Source organism: Bos indicus, chromosome 6 (assembly GCF_029378745.1).
Source record: "Bos indicus isolate NIAB-ARS_2022 breed Sahiwal x Tharparkar chromosome 6, NIAB-ARS_B.indTharparkar_mat_pri_1.0, whole genome shotgun sequence".
NCBI classification, from domain to species: Eukaryota; Metazoa; Chordata; class Mammalia; order Artiodactyla; family Bovidae; genus Bos; species Bos indicus.
The window spans coordinates 109,410,451-109,438,312 of record NC_091765.1 but is presented as its reverse complement, the minus strand read 5'-3'; the positions used below and the strand labels follow the sequence as shown (position 1 = coordinate 109,438,312).

Genomic DNA, 27,862 nt, shown 5'->3' with positions numbered 1-27,862 from the left:
ATGCCAGTTTGTTTCCCAAATGCTTTTACTATGTTGGACTCCTACCAGCAGTGTGTTTCCTTCCCTTGATGTTTGGTGAGATCGGACTTCCTGATTTTCGCCTATGGAGTGGATATAAAATATCTCTTTGTGGTCTTTATTTGCATTGCTTACAACCAGTTGCACTGGATGAACATCTTTTCATGTGTTTCTTTTCTATCCTTATTTCCTCTTTCGTGATAGGCCTGTTCATGTCATTTTCCCAATTGGTTCTTTGTGTTTTTCTTACCGATTTGTAGGAGCCCTTTATATATTTAATATAAAGATATATATTTATGCACTATTTTATATAAAGTTATAATGGGGAACACATGTATACCTGTGGCGGATTCATTTTGATGTTTGGCAAAACTAATACAATTATGTAAAGTTTAAAAATAAAATAAAATTAGAAAAAAATAAAAAATAAATAATAAATATATTGAATATATCTTTATATTGTTGTTGCTACTGTTTAGTCGCTAAGTTGTGTCTGACTCTGCAACCCCGTGGACTGTAGCCCACCAGGCTCTCCAGGGGATCTTCCTGACCCAGGGATTGAACCCACGTCTCCTACCTTGGCAGGCGGATTCTTTACCACTGAGTTACCAAGGAAGCCCATGTCTTTATGTATTGCACAATAAACCTTCATGTAAACCTGTTGCAAATACCACTCTGCCAAATACACATACACACACACACACACACACACACACACACACACACACACCCCAAGGGTTTATCTTGCCACTTTCTTTATGATACTTTTTGGTTAATTTTAATGTAATTGAATATAAATTTCATTTTGTAATTAGATCTTGTTATGTCTACTAAGATCATGGCATCCGGTCCCATCACCTCATGGCAAATAGATGAGGAAACAGTGGAAACAGTGGCTGACTTTATTTTGGGGGCTCCAAAATCACTGTAGATGGTGACTGCAGCCATGAAATTAAAAGATGCTTACTCCTTGGAGGAAAGTTATGACCAACCTAGACAGCATATTAAAAAGCAGAGACATTACTTTGTCAACAAAGATCCATCTAGTCAAGGCTATGGTTTTTCCAGTGGTCATGTGTGGATGTGAGAGTTGGACTATAAAGAAAGCTCAGTGCCGAAGAATTGATGCTTTTGAACTGTGGTGTTGGAGAAGACTCTTTTTTTAAATTTTATTTTATTTTTAAACTTTACAATATTGTATTGGTTTTGTCAAATATCGAAATGAATCCGCCACAGGTATACATGTGTTCCCCATCCTGAACCCTCCTCCCTCCTCCCTCCCCATACCATCCCTCTGGGTCATCCCAGTGCACCGGCCCCAAGCATCCAGTATCGTGCATCGAACCTGGACTGGCGACTCATTTCATATATGATATTATACGTATTTCAATGCCATTGGAGAAGACTCTTGAGAGTCCCTTGGACTGCAAGGAGATCCAACCAGTCTATCCTAAAGGAGATCAGTCCTGGGTGTTCATTGGTAGGACTGATATTGAAGCTGAAACTCCAATACTTTGGCCACCTGATATGAAGAGCTGACTCGTTTGAAAAGACCCTGATGCTGGGAAGATTGAGGGCAGGAGGAGAAGGGGACGACAGAGGATGGTACGGTTGGATGGCATCACCAACTCAATGGATGGGTTTGGGTGGACTCTGGGAGTTGGTGATGGACAGGAGGCCTGGCGTGCTGCGGTTCATGGGGTTGCAGAGTCGGACACAACTGAGCGACTGAACTGAACTGAACTGAACAGATGTCTTAAGATTCAACAGCAATTAGCTATCCTCCTAAAAGTTTTGATGTTTTTGCCTCCCACGTTTAGATTACAGAGAAGAAAGCAAGAGCTGTATCAGCCCATGACCCAGGCAAGCCAAGTCTACAAAAGAATTCAGGCCAAACTCTCGCAGTCACTGCTAGATTGTAAAAGATACTCCGAGGCCGGAAGGATCTGGCTGAAAACAGCTCTCAGCCTATCAGTTGTCTGAGTCGCTCCTCCGTCCTGGGCTGGCTGCTGTCTCGCCCTGGGTCTCCTCACCACTGACCCAGGGATGCCCTTCTGCACTCTCATCTTTGGGATCCTCCTAGATCTGTATCCACATCTTCCTCTTGCTTGTTTGCTGCTGTATTTTGATGAAGCCACAGTATCTTCTGAGAAATGGCCTTTCTATTAACATAAAGGACCAACTGTCAAGTCAGACCCATCAGAGATCTTAGCCAGCACCAATCTTTACTAGCAGTTTCAAGGACATAAGTAGTTGTTCAGCACCAGTGAAGCATAGGGATTGAGGACAGCCCAGTGTACTTCCCTTTCTCGTTGGGACACTGATGTGCACAGATCAACACATGGAGCCTCTAAAAATATACCTGCACCTACAGTACTTACACAGCAAAAAGCCATGTTGGTTATGGAGCATCTCTACCTAGATGGTTACACAGCCTGTGTGATGTTTTCCCAGGAGCCAAGCCCCATAAATCAATGGATTTCAGAGGGTTGTGTGTGTGTGGGTTGTGCTGTGGCTATAAGCAACCCTGCAAAGACCAGATACATCCTGCTGAAAGCATTTCCTAAGTACCAGCTCTCCCACTAGGAAACACCATTCACTGTTTGCCTGGAGTCCAATCACTAGCAAATTTATAAGAATTTTTAACCTCAGATCACCTGTCTTTCTCTGAAGCAGCCCCTCAGTGCTGGATTTGAAGGCCTGATGTAAACCATATTCTTCCTACGATGTGACAAGAGAGAATTTCAGACCTGTTAAAGTCATGGTCCAGCTATTGGAAACCATATCACTTATTTATTAGTATTAATACTGGCAGCTGATTTTAATTAGTTAGAGAACTCTAAAACAAAAGGGTAATACTGATATGATGCAGAGTAACTTCAGAAAGCAACCATTATCCCCGCTCGGCTTGGGGAACAGAAAGGTAGAGTTTGGTAGGAAACTGAAGAGAAGCCAAGCAGTGGTGATGAGCAGACCCCTGAGGAGTGTGGTCAGGGTGGGGCCGGGCCCCCCGAGATGGGACATCACGGCTCTTTCTAGAGCAGGAGACAAAATGGGAAACTGAAGTCACTGTGGCTGCCATCGACTGCTACTGCTGGAGTGCAGAAACACTGCTGGGGGGAGGCTAACAAGAGTGACCAGACAAGGGGAAGCAAGTTCCTTCACCTACTTCAGCCTCCTAGTCTGTGCTTAGTACCCACAGTTGGCCAGAAGAAGCCAGAGGGCCAGCTGGCTAAGGAGAAGTGGGGTTTGCAAGAGTCCCAGTTCAACCACCACAGTGGGAAATACAGAAGGTAGATTTGGAATTAAGAGACAATAGCTTAATAACCAGCACTCTTCTACACATACTTCAGCTTCAATATAAGAACAACTGGCTTGTGGATTTTCTTTATTCACTAGCAAGCTCAGCACTGCAGTTTAAGGATGCAGTTCAAGTTCGTAATTAATCTAACATCGGTATGCTTTGCTGCAGTGGAGCCTTGACAAATACCTCATATGCCATACTTTCTAAAGTGGAAACTCTATATTAACTTTTCAGATTCTCTGCAGAAACCATCTGTGTTCTCATCCACTCAGTTTTTATCTCCTGAAGGATCAGCCTCTCCATTAGCTTTTAATAAATGTGCTCTCTGTGACCACTGGCAGAATTTGTGCCTTGCTTTTTTTTTTTTTTTTTCAAATGTCATCTTTTCAAAATAAGTGTATCATCAAGGCTCAAAGTTGTGTTTATTTGCTGAAACCAATTTGTCAGTCTTCAACAAGTCTTACTTGAAAGAGTCAAATAACATTTTTGTTTCATCCCAAAGTAAGTATTCATCAGGAATTTGCCTTTCCCTATTTTGGGCTCATGTGTCCCTGTTTCCCCTCAAACACTGTTATTCATTTCATCCCTGTTATTTTGGGGTCCTCTGGTCCTTCAAAGAGATTCTTTCCCCAGTAAACATTCTTGGAATTTAAAAGGACATATAAGTGGTCATTTCAGATTCTTTTTTTTTTAACTTTTATTTTATATTGGAGTATAGTTGATTTATAATTTTGTGTTAGTTTCAAGTGGATAGCAAAGTGATTTAGTTAGACATATACACATTCCTGGGTCAGGAAGATCCCTTGGATAAAGGAATGGCAACCCACTCCAGTAGTCTTGCCTACAAAAACCCCATGGACAGAGGAGCCTGAAGGGCTACAGTCCATGGGGTCGCAAAGAGTTGGACATGACTTAGTAACTAATCAGCAGCAGCAGCAGCATGCATGTATCTGTTCTTTCTCAGATTCTTTTCCCATATATGTTATTACAGAATATTAAGTAGAGTTTCCTGTGCTACAAGTAGGTCCTTGATGACCTCTTTTATATATAGTAGAGTGTAGGGACTTCCCTGGTAATCCGATGGTTGGAACTCCACTCTTCCACTCTAGGTGGTACAGATTTGATCCCTGGTCAGGGAAAGAAGATTCCACATGCCATGCAGCATGGCCAAAAAATTATATATATTAATATAAATTTTATATATGTATATATAATATAAATTATATACATGTATATATATAAATTATATGTATATGTATATATATAATAGTAGTGTGTATATGTTAATCCAACCTCCTAATTTATCCTTTCTCCCCTCCCCACCTTTCCCCTTTGGTAACCATCAATTTGTTTTCATAAATCTGTGAGTCTCTTCCTGTGAGTTCTGTAAATACATTCATATAAAATTAAAAAGAAAATCTAGCCTTTAAGTGAAATTCAAGTCCAATAAATCTGTCTACCCTCCACCTCCGGGACTCCTACTTCCTCCCAAGCTGAACATGGATGGATTCTAGAGAGAGGGCTTTTGAAACTGGACTCGGAGCCCTTTTCTGAATGTCCCCATGTGTCCCCAGCCCCGGTTCTCCTGCATGTGCTCAGGGACTGCTTCTTCCTTTGACAGTCGCCAGGACAGCTCGGGCCCATCTGTTCACTCGACATTCCATTAAGCGCAAGGGCTGCCCCCGGATCCTGTTCGTCTCTTCCTGTCTCTTGCCACACTCCCTTAGGCAGAATGACAGAACTTGCTGTAATGCCTCGACATAAATCTCCCCCCACCCCAGTCTAACCCCCTTTCTCTGAAAGCACAGTCTTCTGGGCCTTTCCCCTTCAAAACCCAGTCCAAAACATCCCACGATGGAAATAAACATCTCCAAGTTAGGCCTCAGAAGATGATTTAACAACAACAAAAGCAACTGAAATATGTTATTTGTGTTAAAAGGCTAAGGGACCAGCTATGGAAGAGAGGAGGATGGCAAGCAGGCTGACTTAGCAGGGATCCCAGCACAGGGCCCACTTCCTTGAGTAAATCACTCGGCCTCTCTGTGTCTCAGAGCCTTCATCTGTAAATGGGAATTCTCATACCTATCTCTCTGATCTCAGGTTGTGTGAGGATAAAAGGAGACTGCTCATTCAATAAATATCTGCTAAGAGTTGGACCATAAAGAAGGCTGAGTGCCGAAGAAATGCTTTCAAATTGTGGTGCTGAAGAAGACTCTTGAGAGTTCCTTGGACTGCAAGATCAAAGCAGTCCATCCTAAAGGAAAGTAACCCTGAATATTCATTGGAACAACTGATGCTGAAGCTGAAGCGCCAATACTTCGGCCACCTAATGGGAAGAGCCGACTCCTTGGAAAAGACCCTGATGCTGGGAAAGACTGAAGTCAAGAGGAGAAGAGGGTGGCAGGGGATAAGATGGTGAGATATCATCACAAACACAATGGACGTGAAAATGAACAAACTCTGGGAGACAGTGAAGGACAGAGGAGCCTGGCATGCTGCATTCCATGGGGTTGCAAAGAGTCGGACACTACTTAGCAACTGAACAACGAAGAGCCCACAATCCCAGGCCCATTCCAGGCACTGGGAATGCTTGGGTGAGTGTTCAAGAGGTTCATCCCGACAGCTGCCTCAGAGTGGCTCATCCTCGTGATTGAGTCGTATCCTATGCTGTGAATGTACCACACCTGCCTTATCTGCCTCTTGATGAACACTGGAGAGTTGCTGGGTTTTTGGAAACCAGAAAATGAGGCTACAAGCATTTTAGCACACATCTTTTGGGGAAATTTCCTACACATTTCTGTTGGGTCAGTTTCCTTTGCGTCTTCCTAACTGTGCCAGAGAGAAAGTCTCAGGCTGATGCTGGCGTGCTGTAATGTCTCTCTAGCTCTCATCCATCCGTCATTATGACAGATTGCCGAGCCCAGGCCCAGAGCCTTCAGCATCCTATTATTTCGAGCCAGTTTACCAACATCATTTTATTGGCATTACATACGTATATTTTTGAAAGATGATATTTGGTAAGAGATTGTCAATGCACCATGTATGTATGTATGCTGCTGCTGCTGCTAAGTCGCTTCAGTTGTGTCCGACTCTGTGCAACCCCATAGATGGCAGCCCACCAGGCCCCGACATCCCTGGGATTCTCCAGGTAAGAACACTGGAGTGGGTTGCCATTTCCTTCTCCAATGCATGAAAGTGAAAAGTGAAAGTGAAGTTGCTCAGTCGTGTCCGACTCTTAGTGACCCCATGGACTGCAGCCTACCAGGCTCCTCCGTCCATGGGACTTTCCAGGCAAGAGTACTGGAGTGGGGTGCCATTGCCTTCTCCCCATGTATGTATATATTATTTATATAAAAACATATTTATTTGTTACTTATACAAACTTTTTTTTTGTGAGTTGTTTTAAAGTTTAAAAAGTCATCATTTGGACCCAAATGAACCTATCTACAAAATCAGACTCGCAGAACAGACCTGTGGTTGCCAAGGGGGAGGGGAGATAGGGGAAGGATGGAGTGGAAGTTTGGTGTTAGCAGGTGCAAACTAGTATATATGGAATGGATAAACAATGAGATCCTACTATACAGCACTGAAATCTATACTCAATATCCTATGATTAGCTGTAATGGACAGAGAAGGCAATGGCACCCCACTCCAGTACTCTTGCCTGGAAAATCCCATGGACGGAGGAGCCTGGTAGGCTGCAGTCCATGGGGTTGCTGAGAGTCAGACATGACTGAACGACTTCACTTTCACTTTTCACTTTCATGCATTGGAGAAGGAAATGGCAACCCACTCCAGTGTTCTTGCCTGGAGAATCCCAGGCACAGGGGAGCCTGGTGGGCTGCCGTCTATGGGGTCACACAGAGTCAGACATGACTGAAGTGACTTAGCAGCAGCAGCTGTAATGGAAATAATATAAAAATGCATATGTATGTATAACTAATCATTTTTCTGTACAGCAGAAATTAACACATTGTAAATCAACTGTAGATGATTTAAAAAAGAAAGTAGTCATTTTTTTAAGTAGTCATTTAAATAAAGATATTAAATAAATAAAGTCTTCCCAAGTGGCGATAGTGGTAAAGAACCCACCTCCCAATGCAGAAGAAGTAAGAGACTTGGGTTCAGTCCCTGGATTGGAAAGATCCCCTGGAGGAGGGCATGGCAACCCACTCCAGTATTCTTGCCTGGAGAATCCCATGGACAGAGGAGCCTGGTGGGCTGCAGTCCATAGGGTTGCAAAGAGTTGGACACAACTGAAGAAAACTTTATATGCATACACACTAAAGAAATACAGCTTATAGATGGATACATGCAGAGGGCAAAAACGTGAAAAGAGGTTGCAAAGGGTTGTAATTTAAGAAATGCTACTCTAAAAAAGTCACTCTTTTGAATTACACCCTTTTTTTATCATCACTGAGTGGCAACTTGCCCAGATGAGTCAGTTTAATTAAAGACAAGTGCTCGAGTTGGGGACACAGACATATCATTCTAAAATAATGGGTTTCCACTCTTTCTCTGCTCAATATTATGTAACAATCTAAATGGGAAAAGAATTTGAAAAAGATTAGATATATGTATAACTGAATCACTTCTGTACACCTGAAACTAACACATTGTTAATCAACTATCTGTGTGTGTGAGTCGCTCAGTCATGTCTGACTCTTTGAGACCCCTTGGACTGTAGCCCTCCAGGCTCCTCTGTCTGTGGGATTCCCCAGACAAGAATACTGGAGTGGGTTGCCATTCCCTTCTCCAGGGGTCTTCCCAACCCAGGGGTCGAACCTGGGTCTCCTGCATTGCAGGCAGATTCTTGGCCATATAAAATTAAAACAAAACAAAACAAAAATAGTGGATTTCCTCATTTTGAGAAGGAACAGGTCAAAACAGGTAGGGAATGGGAAACTCCCAGAAGGACTTAGGACAAAAGGAATGTCCGAGCTGAGCCAGGCAGGTGGAGAACAGTGTTATGTTAAAAATAGCACATTTTCTTGTTTCAATTTTCCTTGCCAGACCTGGTGGGTCTGTAGGGTCTTGACAATGAGGAATAGGACAGCGTGCAGGCAAGAGGAACAGGAGCAAAGGTTCTGAGAAGTTTCAGAGGAACAGCAGGGAGTCACTCGACACCTCCAAAAGTCACTGCCTCTGCCATCATCCTTGACCTCAGACTCACCTGTGGGCCTCTTGGAACTTGGCCCAAATCGCTGACCACTCCTCCTTCCAACTCACGTCCCCAACAGATTCAGCAAGTGCTGTACGCTTTCTACCTTCTAACCCCATTGATCCTGAATTGATCAGTCACTTTCCTTGAGTCATTATTTTTGCTCTGATCCAGCTTAGATTCCATGATGCTAAACCCTCTCCTGCCAACAGCCTTAACTCCCTGGCTGTTCTTGTTAATGGTCCCATAATGTTGGACACCGAGTAGCTCAAGTGTCTGCCCACCCTATGCTGGGGCTGTGTGTGTGTGTCTGTGTTTCCCTGAGCAGGGGGACATCGCTGGAGAAATGCACACACCTGCGCTGACCAGTCTCACTTTAAGGTCACAGACGTGAACCTCAAATACACCCTCGCTCCTCCTCAGCTGCTCCACATCGCTACCCTGATTTCTTCCCCGCCCATTGTCGCAATGGCTTTTCACACCTTCCCTCTGTCTCCTGAATCGTCCTGGCCCCACTCTGTGATCAGCTTGCCTCATCTTTGTTGAATGAATTAAACAAAGAAGCATTAAAAAAATTTTTTTTTATTGAAGTCTAGCCGATTTCCAATGTTGTGTTAATTTCTGCTTACAAAAAAGTGATTCAGTTATACACATGTATACATTCTTCTTTTTTTATATTCTTTTCCATTATGGTTTATCACAAGACGTGAAATATAGTTCTCTGTGCTATACCATCTTATATATAATAGTTTGCATCCACTAATCCCAAACTCCCAATCCTTCCCTCACCCACCTACCTTCCCCTTGGCAACCACGTCTGTAAGTCTGTTTGGTTTTGTAGATTTGTTCACCTGTGCTATATTTTAGAGTCCACATATAAGTGCTATCATATGGCACTTGTCTTTTTCTAACTTACTTCAGTTAGTATGATCATCTCTAGCTACATCCATGTTGTGGCAAATGGCATTATTTCATTCTTTTTAATGGCTGAGTAATATTCTATTGTATATGTACTACATCTTCTTTATCCATTCATCTGTCAGCGGACACCAAAGTTGCCTTCACATCCTGGCTATTATAAATAGTGTTGCAATGAACACCGGGGTGCATGTATCTTTTCAAATTATAGTTTTGCCTGAGTGTACATCCCAAAGTGGGACTGCTGGATCATATGGCAGCTCTATTTTTTGCTTTTTTGAGAACCCTCCATACTGTTTTCCACAGTGGCTACACCAGTTTACATTCCCACCAATAGTGTATGAGGGTTTCCTTTTCTGCACATACCTGCCAACACTTGTCATTTGCTGTCTTTTTGGTGCTGGCCATTTTGACATTCTGAAACTCCCAATACTTTGGCCACCTGATGTGAAGAACTGACTCATTTGAAAAGACCCTGATGCCGGGAAAGATTGAAGGTGGGATGAGAGGGGGATGACAGAGGACGAGACGGTTGGATGGCATCACAGACTCGATGGACATGAGTTTGAGTAAGCTCCAGGAATTGGTGATGGACAGGGAGGCCTGGCGTGCTGCAGTGCATGGGGTCGCAAAGAGTCGGACATGACTGAGTGACTGAACTGACTGATTCTGACAGTGCTATTTTAACAAGATACTGGTCTCCACCTGCTACAGTCCATGAGGGTCACAAAGAGTTGGACATGACTGAGCAACTAAGCACAAATAATTAGTTATGTTGAGGTTCCTCAAATAACTTCAAATATATTGATTTTTTTTTTTTTTGGCTTGCAGGATCTCAGATATCCAACCAGGAATTGAACCTGGGCCATGGCAAGTGAAAGCCCAGAATCTTAACCGCTAGGCCACCAGGAAACATCCCCAAATAACTATCTTTTCCATAAGATCTTATAGAAAAACTTGAACTTTTTGGCCAGTACAATAAAAATAGTTACCATATGATCCAGTAATTCCACTCCTGGCTATACAAATGAAGAACATAAAAAGCCTAATTTGAAAAGATACATCTTCAAAGCAGCATTTTTACAATAGCTAAGTAACCAACCTGTGTCCATCAACAGATGAATGGATAAGGAAGACGTGATACACACTTGCACACAAACACACGAATATCACTCCGTCATAAAAAAGAATGAAGTTTTGCCGTTTGCAACAACACAGATGAACCTGGAGAGTATTATGGTCAGTGAAGTAAGTCAGATAGAGAAAGACAAATACTATAAGTTTTCACTTATATGTGGAATCTAGAAAATAAACGCATGAGCATAGCAGAACAGGAACAGACTCACAGATACGGAGAACAATGAAGTGGTTACCAGTGGGGGAGGGACGGGGGAGGACAAGACGGGGAAGGGCATCAAGAGGTACAAACTACGAGGTGGAGAATGAATAAGACAGAAGAATGTGATGTTCAAGCTGGATTTAGAGAAGGCAGAGGAACAAGAGATCAAATTGCCAACATCGCCGGATCATCAAAAAAGCCAGAGAGTTCCAGAAAAACATCTATTCTGCTTTACTGACTATGTCAAAGCCTTTGACTCTGTGGATCACAATAAACTGTGGAAAATTCTGAAAGAGATGGGAATACCAGACCACCTGACCTGCCTCTTGAGAAACCTGTATGCAGGTCAGGAAGCAACAGTTAGAACTGGACATGGAACAACAGACTGGTTCCAGATAGGAAAAGGCTGTATATTGTCACCCTGCTTATTTAACTTCTATGAAGAGTACATCATGAGAAACGCTGGGCTGGAGGAAGCACAAGCTGGAATCAAGATTGCTGGGAGAAATATCAATAACCTCAGATATGCAGATGACACCACCCTTATGGCAGAAAGTGAAGAAAAACTAAAGAGCCTCTTGATGAAAGTGAAAGAGGAGAGTGAAAAGTTGGCTTCAAGCTCAACATTCAGAAAAGTAAGATCATGGCATCTGGTCCCATCACTTCATGGGAAATAGATGAGGAAACAGTGGAAACAGTGGCTGACTTTATTTTTCTGGGCTCCAAAATCACTGCAGATGGTGACTGCAGCCATGAAATTAAAAGACGCTTACTCCTTGGAAGAAAAGTTATGACCAACCTAGACAGCATATTAAAAAGCAGAGACATTACTTTGTCAACAAAGGTCCATCTAGTCAAGGCTATGGTTTTTCCAGTGGTCATGTATGGATGTGAGAGTTGGACTGTGAAGAAAGCTGAGCTCCAAAGAATTGATGGTTTTGAACTGTGGTGTTGGAGAAGACTCTTGAGAGTCCCTTGGACTGCAAGGAGATCCAACCAGTCCATCCTAAAGGAGATCAGTCCTGGGTGTTCATTGGTAGGACTGATGTTGAAGCTGAAATTCCAATACTTTGGCCACTTGATGCGAAGAGCTGATTCATTTGAAAAGACCCTGATGCTGGGAGGGATTGGCGACAGGAGGAGAAGGGGACAACAGAGGATGAGACGGTTGGATGGCATCACCGACTCAATGGACATGGGTTTGGGTGGACTCCAGGAGTTGGTGATGGACAGGGAGGCCTGGTGTGCTGCGGTTCATGGGGTTGCAAAGAGTTGGACACAACTGAGCGACGGAACTGAACTGAAGAATGTAATGTACAGCACAGGAAATAGAATGAATATTTCGTAATCACTTTAAATAAAGTATATACAAATACCAAATCACTGTGTTATGCACCTGAAACCGACGACTCTACTTATGAAAAGGCATGAGTTTAAAAAAGAAAGAAAAAAAGGAGAAAAGAAAGATTTTAATGAATAGCCCAAATCACCCTCTGTCATATCTTTATGCAGGCACTGCTTTATGCAGGCACTGTTTTCTTGATGGTATTTCTCCACTCAAATGTTAGCCTATTAAGAGTAGCACCTTACAGGGTGGTGAGCCCCAGCACCTGGAACAGTGCTGAGACACAGTAAGCAATCAGGAAACACTCGTTTAACCTTAACTAAATGATAGAAACTTCAGGAAGGGAAATGGGTTGGAAAATTTTGTAAGGGGAACCCGACACAATACCATGAAGGCCCCCAGAATAGTTACTTAGAGACAGAAATACTACAGATTCAGAAGGCTTTCCTGGTATTTCACAATTATCAGCACAAAGCAGTATCCCGCTTATTCAATCACCTGCTTCTCCTTCTTAACCCTCGCCCAAACAGCACCATCACCCATCCACTGTCTGATAACCCAAATGCAAAAAATAATCCGAGAGACAAGATGGGCTTATTTGCAATGCCTGAACTTGCTGGTGTTTGGGGTGAAACACCCCCATTAGTCTCATGAAGAAGTTAAGTTCTGGAAAAAAAGAAAAACCTGCCTATGACTCCGGTATATCACATAGATTGTGTGTACCTTAAATCGCCATACAGCGGGTGCTCGGGTCCAGTTCGCAAGAGAGGCAGCAGAGAAGAATCCAGATGTTACGCCAAGAGGTCTCCGGTTCCTACTGCAACCGACCCACCCCCATCTTTTCCCCCTGCCCGTGAAGGTGTGAGTCTTCAGTGGGGTGCCAGATGGTGTCTGGGTGAGTTTTAAACTGCAGCACCTCGGCTATTATAGCTCTGATAACATGAGACTGCGTAAACATAAAAACTTTCCGTGTTAATGAAACCAACATTCTCTTGGCTCTACTTAACCACAGTTCTCTAGGAGAAAGCAATGGTAACCCACTCCAGTGTTCTTGCCTGGAGAATTCCAGGGACGGAGAAGCCTGGTAGGCTGCAGTCTATGGGGTCGCACATAGTCGGACACGACTGAAGCGACTTAGCAGCAGCAGCAGCACCGACCACGTTTCTCTACATTGGTACCCGCACATCCATCAGAGGTGTCCGCTAGATGGCGCTCGTCCTCCACTGTACCCAGGCCGGGTCGGGAGTGCGTACATTTCTTTGTAAAATTGAGGGGTGATTTCTAACTCTAGCTTTTTACAGTTAAGAAGACTAGCTCCAAAGGAAACACGCCTTTCATGAGGCCGTATCGCATCATCTCAAAGCCTCGAGCAAAACTCAGGTCCCCATATTTTTGAACTTAGTGAACTTTCATCACCTGGCTGTCTCCCCTCAACACATGATTTAGTCTGTTGATTAGAATAATAATGGCGTGTTTCTTTCTTTCTTCATAACAAGGTTTAGGTTCAGATCCACAGGCCTTGGGCTTCCCTGGTGGCTCAGATGGTAAAGATCTGCCTGCAATGAAAGAGACCCAGGTTCAATCCCTGGGTCGGGAAGATCCCCTGGAGAAGGAAATGGCAACCCACTCCCTCCTTTTCACCTGGGAAATTCCATGGACAGAGGAGCCTGGCGGGCTCCAGTCCATGGAGTCGCAAAGCATCGGACAGAACTGAGCACATGACTGAGCACCTGGGCCAGCGACTAACACTTCACTTCACCACAGACCTTAGCATTCTTTATTTTCAAAAGTACCAAACAGAAAAAAAAAGGTTAGATTTGACTGCCTAAATTCTTTGATTTCCTTAAGTTTGAAGTTCCTTTCCTGATGAATGTAGCACAGAAATAAATAAGAAAGATGATGGAAAATCTTTAATGAGAATAAACGTGAAGGTTTACGGGGAGGGGAGAGCTGTTAGAATAGAAAACCCAACTGGGTTGGCATTACAAAGTCAGATCTGAATCTTGACTTAACTTCTTAGTGATGGTGAAGTCATTTAAACTCACTCCATGAGTCTCAGTTTCCTTATCTGTAAAACAGGGATAATAATGTTTTCCACCCTCAGGGAAATGTAGATTAAACAATAAGCTGCGATCCTGGCACATTGTTGGAGGGCAGCAATTGCTTAAATATGAAACTTCCTCGGCCTATAATAATGGTCTGATGATACACCTGGACCACGTGGGTGAAAAATCCTTGTGGGGCCTGAATGAGGATGACTTAGGAACCCAGGAGCCAGGGGCTGCTGGCTGGCAAGTGGCCCGTCGCTTGATGCCCAGGGTGCCTCCGTCGCGTGGAGTGACCTCCAGAGCCTGTGGACGGGGACAGGGGGGTAATTCCCAGGTTCAGGCTGCCTGGATCTGGCTCCAACGAGGCAGTCCTGCGCGGCGCCCTTTCCCTGCGCGTCAGCCCGCGCAACTTAGCATCGGCCTCGAAGAGAACCGGGTACAAACCCTCGGGTTAAAGGACTGGAAACCCTGGACCAGAGACAGCAGGTGAATCCAGCCACGGCCACTGGCGTCTGAGAGACCCGCGTGGCCTCCCACTGCGAAGCAGCCTCCCGCGCCGGCCATCGCGCCTGCCGCGTCTCCCCGCATCCTGCCCCGGGCGCAGGTGGAAAGCGGCAGGGGCGCGGCGCGCGGGGGCACAGCGGGAGCATCCCGGCGGACGCGGGCCCGGGGCAGCGCGGGGGCGTGAGCGGCAGCTTGCGACGCGCGCCTGTCCGGGAGCTGGGGTTTCTCCCCCATCGCCGACCCTGCGGCTCTCCCACCCTCATTGCGCGCGGCGCCCGGTCCCGCGGAAGCCTCACCCTCCGACGGCGCTTCGGCGGCTCGGGGTTGGAGGGTACGGCACGCAAGCGGCGTGCAGGAACCAAACTGCAAAGGAGGAAGGGTGGTGGATGAGGATGGAAAGGAGAGAGAGAAGACGAAGACAGAGCTGGGCGAGGGGCCCGGGAGGGCGCAGAGCGAGCCAAGCGCCTCCCCGAAGCCCGGCCGACCGCCGGGGGCTCCTGGGCTCCACAGATTCCCAGGGTCGGCCCGGGCCGGAGCTCGGAACTGATCGAACCTCGGGCGCTGTCGGGCAGCCGTGGATTCCCCGGAGCTCACGGTCAAGTGCTCAGAAAGTTGCCCTCTCTGGGCTGCGAGCGGGGCCCCTGTGAGACTGGTCCCCCAGTCTCCAGCGCAGCGACAAGCGCTGACTTGCTGCGCCCTCGCCATACACCCCTCATCACTCGCCGGCCTTGATTCTGCAGGGCATGTACCCGGGAAACCTCTATGCATCCGTCCAGCTCAGCTCACCGGCCCCCAAAGCCTCCTGGTTCCCACCAAACCCCACCATCAGCTTCTATTTGTAGTTCCAGACCCGCGAGCTTCCTCTCCGCCAACACTCCCGGCCCTGCCTGCAGGCATTCCCTAGACCTAAAGGTTAACTGGCCGCCGCAGTGGCCCGAGATGACTCGGTCCCTCGCTGCGCGCTTCCTGAAGACTCTTATACCCCGGGCACACACCAAAAAACAAACAAACAAAACAGGCAGCTCAAAGTCACCGAACTACAACTTTCTAAGCTTTGAAAAATCTCTACCCAAGCCTGTGGCACGGGGTATATGCTACTTTGATTTGGGGCTCTTTAAAAAAACATTGGGAGCGGGGGAACCAAGAGGTGGTTATATATTCAAGTAAGTCTTTGTATAGCTCCCAAACTCACTCTAACACTCGGTCATTCAACCCCCCAGCATCTCTGCGTGTTTGTCTCCATCAAGTCCTAACCCCATAAAGGGATGGTTGTCTGCGACACAGAGTTCACACCTGCTCGCTTCTCTGCTTCTGGGCCACTGTTGTCCATCTCCTCCTCAACTCGCCCCCAGAGAGGAACAACAAATTGTCTAAGGTGGTGGGAGGGGGGGCGTAACTTAAAGGGTAAATCAAGGTCAGCGAGAGGAAGGAAAGAATGGTTTTCTTTTGAAACATCGTGTGCCTTCTGTTCTGTTTTCCTCGGGGCCTGAAGAGAGTCCTGTTCCTTACACTTGCCGCCAACGGACACCAAATTGAAACACCTTTCCCAGAAAACTGAAGTAGTCGTATAGTACTACTAAAGGGCAATGACCTCTCCAAGGGTAAGGTTTTCTTCTCCCTTCCCTCCCCAAACACCACAGGATCTGCACTGGAGTGTGTTTGGGATGCGAGAGAGCGTCACGTGGCTGAAATGCTGGAAAGTATAGATGCTTCGAAGCCCTCCACTGGCCCTGCAAACTACCAGTGTGTGGATTTCATCCTGCGGTGCAGAACAAGAACCACAAAAAAAGAAAGCTAACAAGGGCGGATGTTATTTGTTTTAGTAGTACCAAAAATACCAATCCCAGCAATTTCAATTAAATTAAAATCACTGAATTAAAATCACAGCTCTTTAAGCTTATTTAATGGTTCAAATTGTGTATTTGGTTTTAAACCTCCCGCAAAAATTTATAGAAAACAATGAAGTGTGTTCCTTGAGTAAAGTATTTATTTAAAAATTAATAATGAAAATAGAGTAACAAATGTTTTGACATACCCACAATATTTGTGTTTCTTAGCCTGGCTTCTACTACATAAAACAATTCACTACTCATTTTTAAAAACAGCATTAAAGTCATCTGTTCAGGATCTCTACTTTGGTAATTCCCAGATATTCTTTTAAATAAAAATGTTTTTCAACTCACAAGTAGCAGAATATTTCAAGAACAAACAGAAAGCTTCAATTTTATTCCTCGTGTAAAATTGTACAAACTTCAAGTACATTCAGTATTGACCGCCCAGGGAAATGATCGCTGAATTTCCAGAAACTCCCAAAGATGCCCTCCAATTTCTTGTCTGACTTTAGCTCTATCTGTCCCATCTTTTCTTTTTTCATGCCTCTCCAGAAACTGAATCAAATACAATCCGGTGAGGAAAGAAAACTATTTCTAGAGTGACTTTTGGTTCATTCATTATTTCAGAGAAAAGAATGAGCCGTGAGGAAGCCGCGAAACTGGAAGGGGAAAAGAAGCAGCAATTTATTCTTCGAATCTATAAACCTCCCTAGAGAACAGAAAATAAGCGCACGACTTAAGGAACTGCGTTAACTTGGGTTTCCCTCCCAGATCGGACTCAACTAAATATCGCGCGTTCCATAAAAGTGCCAGAATAGGTAAGAAGCCGTGGTCTAGGTGGCTGAGCGTCCCTGCGGCTAGAGTATGATGCTTCGAGGACCAGACTTGGGAGAAAAGGGGTTAAGTCAGACCCTGACTTTCTCTGAGCAACGTGCCCAGTTTTGTCGGTTCAAGTCAACGTCGCCCAGGAGGACCCAACCAATGGGCGGTCGGGAAGGCCCGGGACCGCCCCCCGAAGGGGCGTGGCCTGATGCTGTCACTCAGCAGTGAGGAATGACACCCGGGCGGGAGGGGGGGTGGACGGTGGAACGCTGGGGAAGGAAAGAGAGAAGAAACAGATAAAACCGGGACGGGGGTAACAAGGTGCCCCGCGCCTCTCGGAATCCTGAAGCCGTCGCCGCCGCCGCCTTCGCCGCCGGGGGTGGGCTCCGGAAGAGCCGGCCCAGCAGGGCTCGGAGACGACGATCCGAGGAGCGAAATCCTGCAGGCGGGGAAGGAAGAGACCAGAGGCGCAAAGAAAAAGTGACTCGGGCCGTGCGCCCCGGAGGCGCTGGAGAGGGGACTGCAGCCGCGGAGGGGGGCCTCGCCGATCCTCCCCTCCCCACTCCAAGTCCTCCGAGGGCCAGACCCCGGCCCACCCCTAAGGGAGATTAATCCAGCCGAGCTGCGAAAAGGAGAACTTCTGGCGCTGGATTGGGGGGGAGGGGGGGTCTCCGGGTGGGGTGGGCCTCGGAAGTGGGGGTGAGGGTCGGCGCTGATCCGGGGCCCGTGGGGGGCGGAGGCTGCTAGGCAGCGCAGGAGTGGGCTGCAGGGGCCTCGCGCGCGCGCGCCGGGCTCACTCGCGCTGCAGAGGCCCCCGCGCGCTCCATCCAGCTCGGAGCTGCCCGCGCGCCCCAGCCGCCCGCCCGCCCGGCCGCTCCGGCCCGCGGCGCTGATGGCTGTGCGCGGCGCCAACACCTTGACGCCCTTCTCCATCCAGGCGATCCTCAACAAGAAAGAGGAGCGCGGCGGGCTGCCCGCGACCGAGGGGCGCTCGGTACCCGGGGGCACAGCGGTGGCAGTGGCTTCGGCGCCCGCTGTCTGTTGCTGGCGACTTTTTGGGGAGACAGACGCGGGCGCGCTGGGGGGCGCCGAGGACTCTCTGCTGGCGTCGCCTGCGGGGACCAGAACGGCTGCGGGGCGGACCGCGGAGAGCCCGGGCGGCTGGGACTCGGACTCGGCGCTGAGCGAGGAGAACGAGGGCGGCCGGCGCTGCGCGGAGCCGCCGGGGGCCAGCGGCGCCTGCCGTGCAGGGGCGACCCTGGGCCTCGGCCAGCCGGTCTGCGAGCTGCCCGCCGCCAAGGACCTGGAGGAGGAAGCCGCAGGCCGGAGCGACAGTGAGATGTCGGCCAGCGTCTCAGGTTCGGCCAAGGCTTCGCTGGGAAAGGGGGCCGGGCTGAGGGGCTGGGCAAGGAGGGCAACCGCGCAGAGTGAGGTGGGCGCGCTGTGAGCACCCCGCGCCCTGGGCCCCCCGCGTTGGCCAAGACCCTTAGCTCCGCGCGCTGGCGAGGGCTGCTCTAACCCTCCAGCCACTGAACCCCAGAGAGGGCGGATGGGGTGAAGTTTCAGACGACGATCTCGGGCAGTGTGCTTTAGAACCGGGTGGGAGGGAACCACTGCATCCTAGCCTTGAGTCCATCGCCAGTGCCTTGGGTTGAGTCTGTCTCCAAATCCCCAAAATCAAGGAAAGGGAAGAGGCAGCGAACCAGAGACCTTGGGGAGCCAGTACCCTGGGCCTGGCCCACAGAGCAGTTATTGTTTATTCTTTGAAGTCCTGTTGGACTCTTTATGACCCCACGGACTGTAGCCCGCCAGGCTCCTCTGTCCATGGGATCCTCCAGGCAAGAATACTGGAGTGGGTTGCCATTTCCTTCTCCAAGGCCCAGAGATCAGAGATGCTCCCAGCCTGAGGTCCCAGAGCCTGGACCGGGCAGCTCAAAGATAGGTAGCAAGGGATAACATTCAAGTGGGCCGGAACCCAACCAAGCCAGAGCTTTGGGAAGAGGGTTTATGTAGCTTTCTTAGACCCCAGGCTAGAGAGAGCTGCGCTGGGCTGAAGACCCAAGAGCTGGAGTAACCCCGCAGCCAGCAGAAGGCAGCCGGGCTCGATTTAGGTCATCCCAGACCCAAAAGGGAGAGGGCCCTCCTCAGCCACGAGCCGGGACGCGCTTTGGTCAGAAAGACCCCCGTGCGTTCCCTTTCGGTTGGACGGTGTAGGCCTCAGCGTTGGCTCCAATCGAACAGTATCTGCTGCAGGCCAGAGTGCTGGACCTCTGCTAGGGTGCAGCCGGGGGGAGCAAGGAAGGGACCCAGGAGCAGGCATCGGATTAGGGTCTAAGGATTCGAAGCGGGGACACCCCTCAATCCCCAGCCTTCCTTTTATATCCTTTCGAAGGGCGAGGGAGAAACCTACCCACGTCCTTGACAGTAGCCTGTTGCCGCAGCCCGCGTGTGATGCGTGTGCGCGCGCGAGGTGGCGGGTGAACCCAGGGAGAGTGTCCCGGGGTTCTAGGACTGAGAGCGGAGAAGGTTTTGGGGGACGCTCAGACCCGATGTCCCCATTTGCTGAGAAGAGCCCGGAGGAGCTCAGAGAAGGCAGGGAGCTGGATCTTGGCCGCACAGCGTTGATACAGCGGCTGAGTTCCTTGCCGGCTCACAAGCCTAGAGAGAAGCAGGAAGCGAATGGGGCAGAGTTTTAAGACTCGCCTCCCGGACCGTGGCTTCCAGGCCCACCCCACCACTCCGGCGGGATCAAAGTGTATATCCGCCTCCCAACCCAACCCCCAACCCCCACGCCAGCGGTTGAGGCCGGACCTCACTCCTCGGCGGCGCTGACACTGTCTTGTTTCTGTTCCCACCGGGTCCGCAGGCGACCGCAGCCCGAGGGCCGAGGACGACGGGGTTGGCCCGGGAGGCGCACGCGTGCCCACGCTGTGCAGCGGCGGTGGCGGCGGCAGGCCGGCGGGCGGCGCGGAGGAGGAGGAGGGGCCCGCTGCGCCCAAGCCCCGCAAGAAGCGTTCGCGCGCCGCCTTCTCGCACGCGCAGGTCTTCGAGCTGGAGCGCCGCTTCAACCACCAGCGCTACCTGTCCGGGCCGGAGCGCGCAGACCTGGCCGCGTCGCTGAAGCTCACTGAGACGCAGGTGAAGATCTGGTTCCAGAACCGTCGCTACAAGACCAAGCGCCGGCAGATGGCTGCCGACCTGCTGGCCTCGGCGCCCGCCGCCAAGAAGGTGGCGGTGAAGGTGCTGGTCCGCGACGATCAGAGACAGTACCTGCCCGGAGAGGTGCTGCGACCACCCTCGCTGTTGCCCCTGCAGCCCTCCTACTATTACCCTTATTACTGCCTCCCTGGCTGGGCGCTCTCCACGTGCGCGGCCGCCGCGGGCACCCAGTGAGCCGGCCTGCGGTGAGGCCGCGAAGGATCCCAGTGCCCCAGCTCCGGACGGGCGCCGATGGCCCTGCAGGGTTGTGCCCGGTACAGGGGCGCCCCGCCGAGGGGGCGGCAGGTGGAGGATGAAATCCAGCTCGGCTGCTCTCGCTAGGACGTGCGCCCTGGCCGCAGGGATGGGGTCTACCCAGAGGGGGGCGCCTTTTTTTCTAGTTGGAACAGAGGCATCCTATGGCCTAGGGACCCGGCGTCCCCTCGTCCCCACCTGCTGGGAAGCCCTCGGACACTATTTATTACCACCGCACTGTTGGATTTGGGTTGTGTCTGCCTGGGGATGGCGTTTCCCAGAGCGGAGAGAGCTCCTGGAGACCACGGAAGCCTGAATCCCAGCATGTCAGGCCTGCGGGAGCTTCGTGCGCTAGGCCACACTAGTTCATGGTATCCATGCTACCGATCTATGTATATCTACATATCTATTATTTTTGGAAATCGCATTTGTTACAAAGGGGTACGGAACACGGGCAGTCCCCAAGGAGCCCCAGGCTAGGGGTTCATTGAACCGTGAAGTGCTTGGTTTGCCCGCCCTCTGCCCCATCCCTCCCCGCTGTCGCAGCTTGGGTGGGGGCGCCTGATTGGGTGCTGAATGTATGGAAGGGAGCCTCTGGGCACTGAGCAGGGCATGGCCCGGTGTCTTCCGTCTCGGAGTCCCGGGGCTGCGACCAACCCAGGCAGCTCCTGGAAGCCCCTGAACCAGGAGAGAGAGCAAACCAGGAGTCCTTCACAGAACTTTCCTTTCTTTTTCTTTCTCTCTCTCTCTTTTTAAGGAGGTTAAAACTTGTAGCACTTTGCAGTTGTTTGTATTCAAATGACCGTTATTTTTGTATTCAATGTGAATATCCTCTCCACCCTCTGCGACTCCTGCCTCCGGACCCGGGTTCTCCCATCCCTGTCCCTAAGACAGGTGACCCTGTCAGCCTCGCCGCTTGTCGCCTCCTTAAGGGCATTGTGCACTCAACTAGAGTATTAACTTTAAAAAGATTTGTGAAATTTGGAAGCTCTATTCGTTGTATTTTTTTCCCCTTTTAATTTATAAACTTTTAGTTTAACATGCCCTCCTGGACGCCATGTGTTCTCTGAGCCTCTCTCTGTCTGGCTTTGGGGGAACCGGTATCGTGGGCTCAGTCTCCCATTCAGTCCTCTCCAGGAGTCCTCTCCCCCACCACAGAAGCCACCTGGCTCCTCACCTCCAGGAAGGGTTTAAACCCGCACGGCTCAGGGAATCGCTATTTCTGGGACTTAGCAGGAGTCACAGAGGAATCCCAGTGAATCCGGAGCAAATGCCTAAGATTCCCCTTCCCCCGCCCCCCCCCCCCCCTCCATGGGCACTAGTGTGTCAGAGTCTAGGAAGCGTCCCGAGTTGAATGAAAGCCGCTCAGTTCTGTCCAACTCTTGGCGACCCCAGGGACTGTAGCCCGCCAGGCTCCTCTGTCCATGGAAGTCTCCAGGAAAGAATACTGGAGTGGGCTGCCATTGCCATTCCCTTCTCCAGAGCTGAACCCGCTGCCAATTTCCATGCCCCCACCCCCAATCCCACCTGTTCACTTGTCCACCTGCCAGTATCCTCTCTGCTTTCAATTTTCTGAGAGTTTGCTCCAAGTGATCCTATTATTATTTCGTTTCCAGACTAGGCTAGCAAAAACTCTCGCTGGAATTCTGAACCGATTAGGGGTGAAGGAAGAGCTAAAAAGGTGTCTCCTGCACTTTGACCCCTGCCGGGTGCAAATGACTCTGCACCTTATCCCAAAGCGTTCCCACTCACTCCCCCAAGGACACGTCTTCATTTGCTGTGCAAAGAAGCCCACCGTGGGAGCAGAGGATGGGCAGGGCGACTTTGCTTATTTAATTGCCCCATTTTAGAGATGAACTGCGCCCAGCCAGCGTTCCCCAGAATAACTCTCCAGATGCCAAGGACTCACCGGTGCCAACCGCTCACCACTACGCGCCCCTCACGTCGGGTTCGGGGCGAGTCAGGAAGAGTTAATGCCACACTGCAGGCGCCGAGGCCTTCAGTCCGCGGCCCAGCTGGGAAAACACTGAAACCCAGGCCAGGCTAGCTTTCAATTTCACCCGGAGCGGGTAGGCCAGCGCGCTGTCCTCCCCTGCCCGCGGTCTTTCCCAGCCTCTGACCCTCTGACCTAGGCACCCACAAGCCTCGGCTTCTGCCACCCCTCTCCCGGCGGTGCCAGCGATTCCCAAGGAAGGTTTTACAAAAACAATTCCTGCTTCTGGAAATGGGGAGACGCCAAGGAAAAAGCAAACGGCCTCAGCATATGCACGCCCTGGCCCCCAAGTCCGGCTCCCTTCCAAAGGGTTCCGTCGGTCATTTGGTTTCTTTTTGATACCTTTTAAAATTCCATTTTAATCGCGTCATTAATCCCGAATGCCTTTTCCTTACATAAAATTAGAACATTTCCGATAATGCTAGAATCTCCTCTCTGCTCTCCAGAGATCTTGGGAGAGGAGGGGAGGTTTTTTTTCCCCCTCCTTCTGAAAACCTCAGTAGTTTGTGGCCACGTCCTGAGATTGTACTTTGTTCTCCATCCTGGCGAATTTGGAGTCCAGAGGACTGGGGATCTCTTAGGCAGGCGGGGTCGCCCCCTTCCCTTCCTTGAGCCCCTTGGGGCTCCTGGCCTGGGCCGGTTCTACTGGGCTGGCTCGAGTCGCCTGGGAAACCTGACTCAAACGAATTCAGTTTGACCCGAATTGTTGCAGTTTCACTCTGAGCTGCCCCGCCGCTGGTGTTGGCGCGAGGCCGTAAGATCTGATTCCAGGAGCCGGAGGCGGCCTCCGGGTCCAGCCCGCCCTCCGACAATTTCCCACCACATTTCACGACCCAAGATGGATGTCTTTACCTGGGCCCCAGGCCGCAGACGCGGCTTTTCTGTTGGAGATTTTCGGAATTACTTTATTTCCTTTCCTTCTCGACTCCCACCCTGGCCCTTTCTTTAAAGGCGAGAAAGTCAGTCTTGCTTTCTGCCTGCCCTACTTCCTGTCCAAGTGCATCTTCCCTCATCCACTCCCTGTGACCCTGGGCCCTGCCGAACCCTCTGGGCCTCGCCAGGGCCTGGTCGTCAAGAGCTGTCGCTGGAGTTCGGGAGCCTTTTGACTTCACCTTTCTCAGTCCTTTTCAGCCTTTAGTGAATTTCAGAGCTGGCAAAATGACCACTGGGTTTGACCCACACACTTAGATGGGAGCTGTGGCTGGGTAAGCAGGCAGAACATTCTGTGACCTGTGCTGAAATCAGTCCCAAGGGATCAGGCTGGGTCTACAAATCTTGCTCAGGGCTGCAAATTTGGGATGGTAGGCTACTAGATGTCACTGGTGAGTGTGTACATGTGTGTTTAACCTGAACTCCAGGACCTGTTGACTATGGCAGTCCCAAGCAACATCTCACTCAGACGAATGATTGATTCGCGGGGTTCCCAGACCCCCAAGAGTATCTCCAAACAGTAGAGAGAGTTTGGGGATGGATTGCTTTTCAGAAAATAAAGGGTTCCCAGGCCTTGGCGAATCCCCACTTCTCCACTTTAGCAAAGGACGGGGAATCTGACTTCACTGGAGAAGATGAGGAGAGTTCAAACGCTACGACCGAATGTCTATATCAATGAGAGTCATGGTAGTCATGCCTGAACCCCAAGAGGCTGGGCCGGAGGAGGAGTGGCGTTTGGGGGAGCAGGAAACTGGCCGAGCGTGGTAGAGTCACACCAGCATCCCACAGGGGCAGGACCTCGTCCCAGGCCTGCAGATGTCCACGCGGCGAGGACTCCAATGGCCTCCACTTGCCTTTCATCACCAGAAGAAAGCTGGAATCTGGCTTTCCATGGAGTTCACCTTGCCTTATAGAAAGTCTCTTGCCTTGGGGAAAGCTGGAAGAATCACACATTCCTGGCAACCAGGGCAGTGGCTGAGAAGCCCTTGGGCTCAGAGGATGAGGAAGGGAGGGAGACAGACCTGAGCTGGGGCTCAGGCCTCTGCAGGCACTGCAGGGCTTCAGGCTTTCGGGCCACCAGCTCCCCGCTGCTAACAGGCTTCATTAGGAACCACACTGAGCTGCCTGGGCACAGCAAAAGCTTTAAAGCGCTGAGGGTGGGCAGGGCAAATTCAGGCGCTTGTGGGTGTTGCAAGGCTGCTGAAGAAGTCAGGCCACACCCAGAGCCACTAAGGAAGCAAGAGTATCGGCTGGGAGGAGCAGCCAAACAGTCACAACACCAGAAGCAACAATCATAACAATTCCTCTAATTCTAGTCCTTTTGTCCAGGGCATCATTATTGAATAAGTGCTTCCTGCATCCCGTCCTCCACTAGTAGTTCCCCGAGGCCGCCTTTTAGCTGGGTGGACATCACCTCCCCATTTTGCAGATGGGGAAACTGAGGCTCAAAGAGGGGGAAACTGACCCTCCCAAAGTCACAGATCGTCAAGAGGCCAAGTCAGCGTCATTCAAAGCTCAGAAGTGTATTTTAGGATTCAAGGTAGCAGGGTGAATTGTCCTTCAGCAGTCAGAGCCAGCATCCCCCAGGTTTGGCCTCCGGTGTGGTTGGTTCACAAGAGGCTGGGTGTGCTTTGAAATCCATTAAGCACCGTGCAGCTGGTGTGGACCTGCTATTATTGTTGCCATTATTATATTTTTATGAACTTCTGGGCAATGCTGAGTTGGCTGATCTGCAACAATCTTACTTGAACTCCTGCACCCTCCGCAGGGTTCCGAGTGCTCTGTGGTGCTCAGGGAAGGGGCCCACAGACGGGTAGAGACCCTGGACCTCCTCCAGTTTTGGAGTCTCCTGATAAATATGTTTTTGCAATGAAGAAACGCCAAAACAGGATTGCAAAAAAGAAAAGTGTTATATTGTAAATGGTTACATCATGTAATAAATTAGGGTTTTTTCCCCCTGTAGTCACACATATAAGTTATTCAACACAAATTGGGTTGTTCAAATTATTAGAGTATTTATTTGTGTTTTTAAAATTACAATCCAGGTGGTCTGGTGTGGAGTCCAGGTTAAGGAGAACGATGAACTTATTTCAAACCTGTTAGATGTATCTGAAGTTGTACTTCCTAGGAAGGAAGGAAGCATCAAAAAGCCCATTTTTAGGGCAATTCGTAGGAACTGGGCAGCTGATTCCGCGGCCCCGCACCCCTCCCGAAGCGGCAGCTCCCGTTGCAGTTTTCTGGCTTGGAGTCGGGCAGGGAAAGGCCGGAGCGTGGCTTCGGACCGGCCCGGAGCTGACCCGGCACCTCGGCACTGGCGAACAGCACCTCTCTGTTCCTGCTGGAATGTTAAGTTCAAAGGGAACATTCGGTAGCTGCGGGAATAGGGGCGTCGCCCCGGAGCCTCTGGAGAGGTAAGCTCGGTGCTGGGTTCCACGTTCCCTCCAAGTCTGAGTGAGTGAGCGTGACACACTCCCCCCGGGCGAGGCCCGCGATCTGCCCCACGCGCCCCACTACAGGCGCTGGGGTTCTCTCGTTCCGCGCCCCGCCCGCAGTCCCGGGTGCGGCCCGCAGCCCAGCCGTTAATGCGCCCTCGGAGCCAAGAGCTCGTGGTCTCTGCACAGGCCTCACGTCTCCAGCGAGCGCCTGCAGCCTTCCCTGCTGTTTCTGCAATTGCAGCTTTAGATTCTGGCGTGAGGATCCAGCTTAAGGGCTGCTCCAGGCCTCGGGGCTTGTTGGTGAATCCAGGCCGGGTGCCTCCCGCAGCCACATTTTCAGGCCTCGGGCTGAGCCACCCTCCCTAGGACTTGGACCCGCGCCCCGGCACCTAGGGCAACCAGGGTCCTGGAGGTGTGGGATGCACAAGGTGAGGGCTTCTCTCTCCACCCTGCGCCTCATAGATGCTTAAAGTGATTCTCCTTCCGACCTGGAGTCCACAGGTGAGAAGCAGCTCTGCCACTCCCTTGAGTCATATGAAATTAATTTCTTTTCTCTGAATCTCTATTTCAAAAATTAAATAGAGAAAAGAAAGTTGTGAGATGCTCCTTCAGGCTTCTGGATAGCCTTTAGGGTCTACACTCACCCACAGCTAGAAGTAGAAGGAAGGACAAAGCCTTTTTATATTTTACCGTAAATAACTGCCATCCCCTTTGGGAGCAGGGTTTCTTCCCCTCGGGGAGGGAGTTTGAAGAATCTGGGCCTCCCCAAGGTCATTATCTTTGGGCCTCCTTTATCTGCTGTCCCGGCCTGGGTGGTCAGCTCTTTTGAAAAGTCCAGCCTTTTCTGCTGCGAAGATTTCTCCCCACCCACCAAGCTTGGGAGAGAGGAGATCTGCGGCCATTCCGCTTCTGTGGCCGCGCTGAGCTCCAGCGAGTCCCATATCCTTGGGTGGAAAACGCAACGTGTTAAGGAAAAAAAAAAAAAAATTAATGGCGCAAGTGTTTTCTCTGCCGTGGTCCACCAGAAAGCAAGGGTGGGCGGCACGCTGTAAAACAAGAGCCAGTAAAGCCGCTTATTTTAATAAGCTTATTAACATTTTTGAATGGTTTCCCTTGTGTGTTCCGAGGCCTCCCTCGGCGGCGTGGCGGAGCTGGGCGGTCGGGATTTTTACGCACGGACAAGCATAGCAGCACGCACCGGTGCTGCCGCTCTGGGTACCTGGGGTCTGATTGGGTGGGGGCGGGGGGAGTGCTGGCCGGATGGGGCCCACAGTGCCAACTCCGGACTTGGGCGTCCCCGACTGGTCCACGCCTTGCTGCGCGCCCTTAGCAAGACCGCGCCTATCGGAGGGTACAGGGGTTGCCTAGGGTCAGAGGGCGCAAGGGAGCTCGAGTGACCCTAGCTCTGACCCTGAATTGTGCCCACAGCTTCGAAGGACCGGCAGATCTGAGGGTTGGTCCTGCTTTCTCACGTTTCTGCTGTGTTTTTGCAAAGGGTGCTGATGGGATTGGCGTTCCTCCCTGCTCGGGTATCGCTGGTATTCCCGCTGGCGGGGGCCGGCGCATCCTGGACTCGGTGTGCGGGTGTCACCAGGGTGACTGACTTCCGGGAATCCCTCCTCCTTAAGGAGGCCCGGGACACTGTCCCTCCTCTCTCCGGGAGAAGCTGAGCGACGTGTCTTTGGCCCCTGCGGACCGTGGGAAACGAAACTATAGACGCAGAGACAGGTGGTGAGAAAGAGTGGAGAAGAGATACGCGG

The 27,862-nt window shown here is 50.1% G+C and overlaps 1 protein-coding gene across 1 annotated transcript; it reads left to right on the top strand.

Moving 5' to 3' along the window:
* The first annotated feature begins 18,037 nt into the window (after positions 1–18,037).
* Positions 18,038–21,731, top strand: NKX3-2 (NK3 homeobox 2). The gene is made up of 2 exons (XM_019962174.2): positions 18,038–18,649; positions 20,158–21,731. Exons 1-2 carry the CDS (start codon positions 18,184–18,186, stop codon positions 20,682–20,684), a joined length of 993 nt encoding a protein of 330 aa, XP_019817733.2. The 5' UTR covers positions 18,038–18,183; the 3' UTR covers positions 20,685–21,731.
* The last annotated feature ends 6,131 nt before the right edge of the window (positions 21,732–27,862 follow it).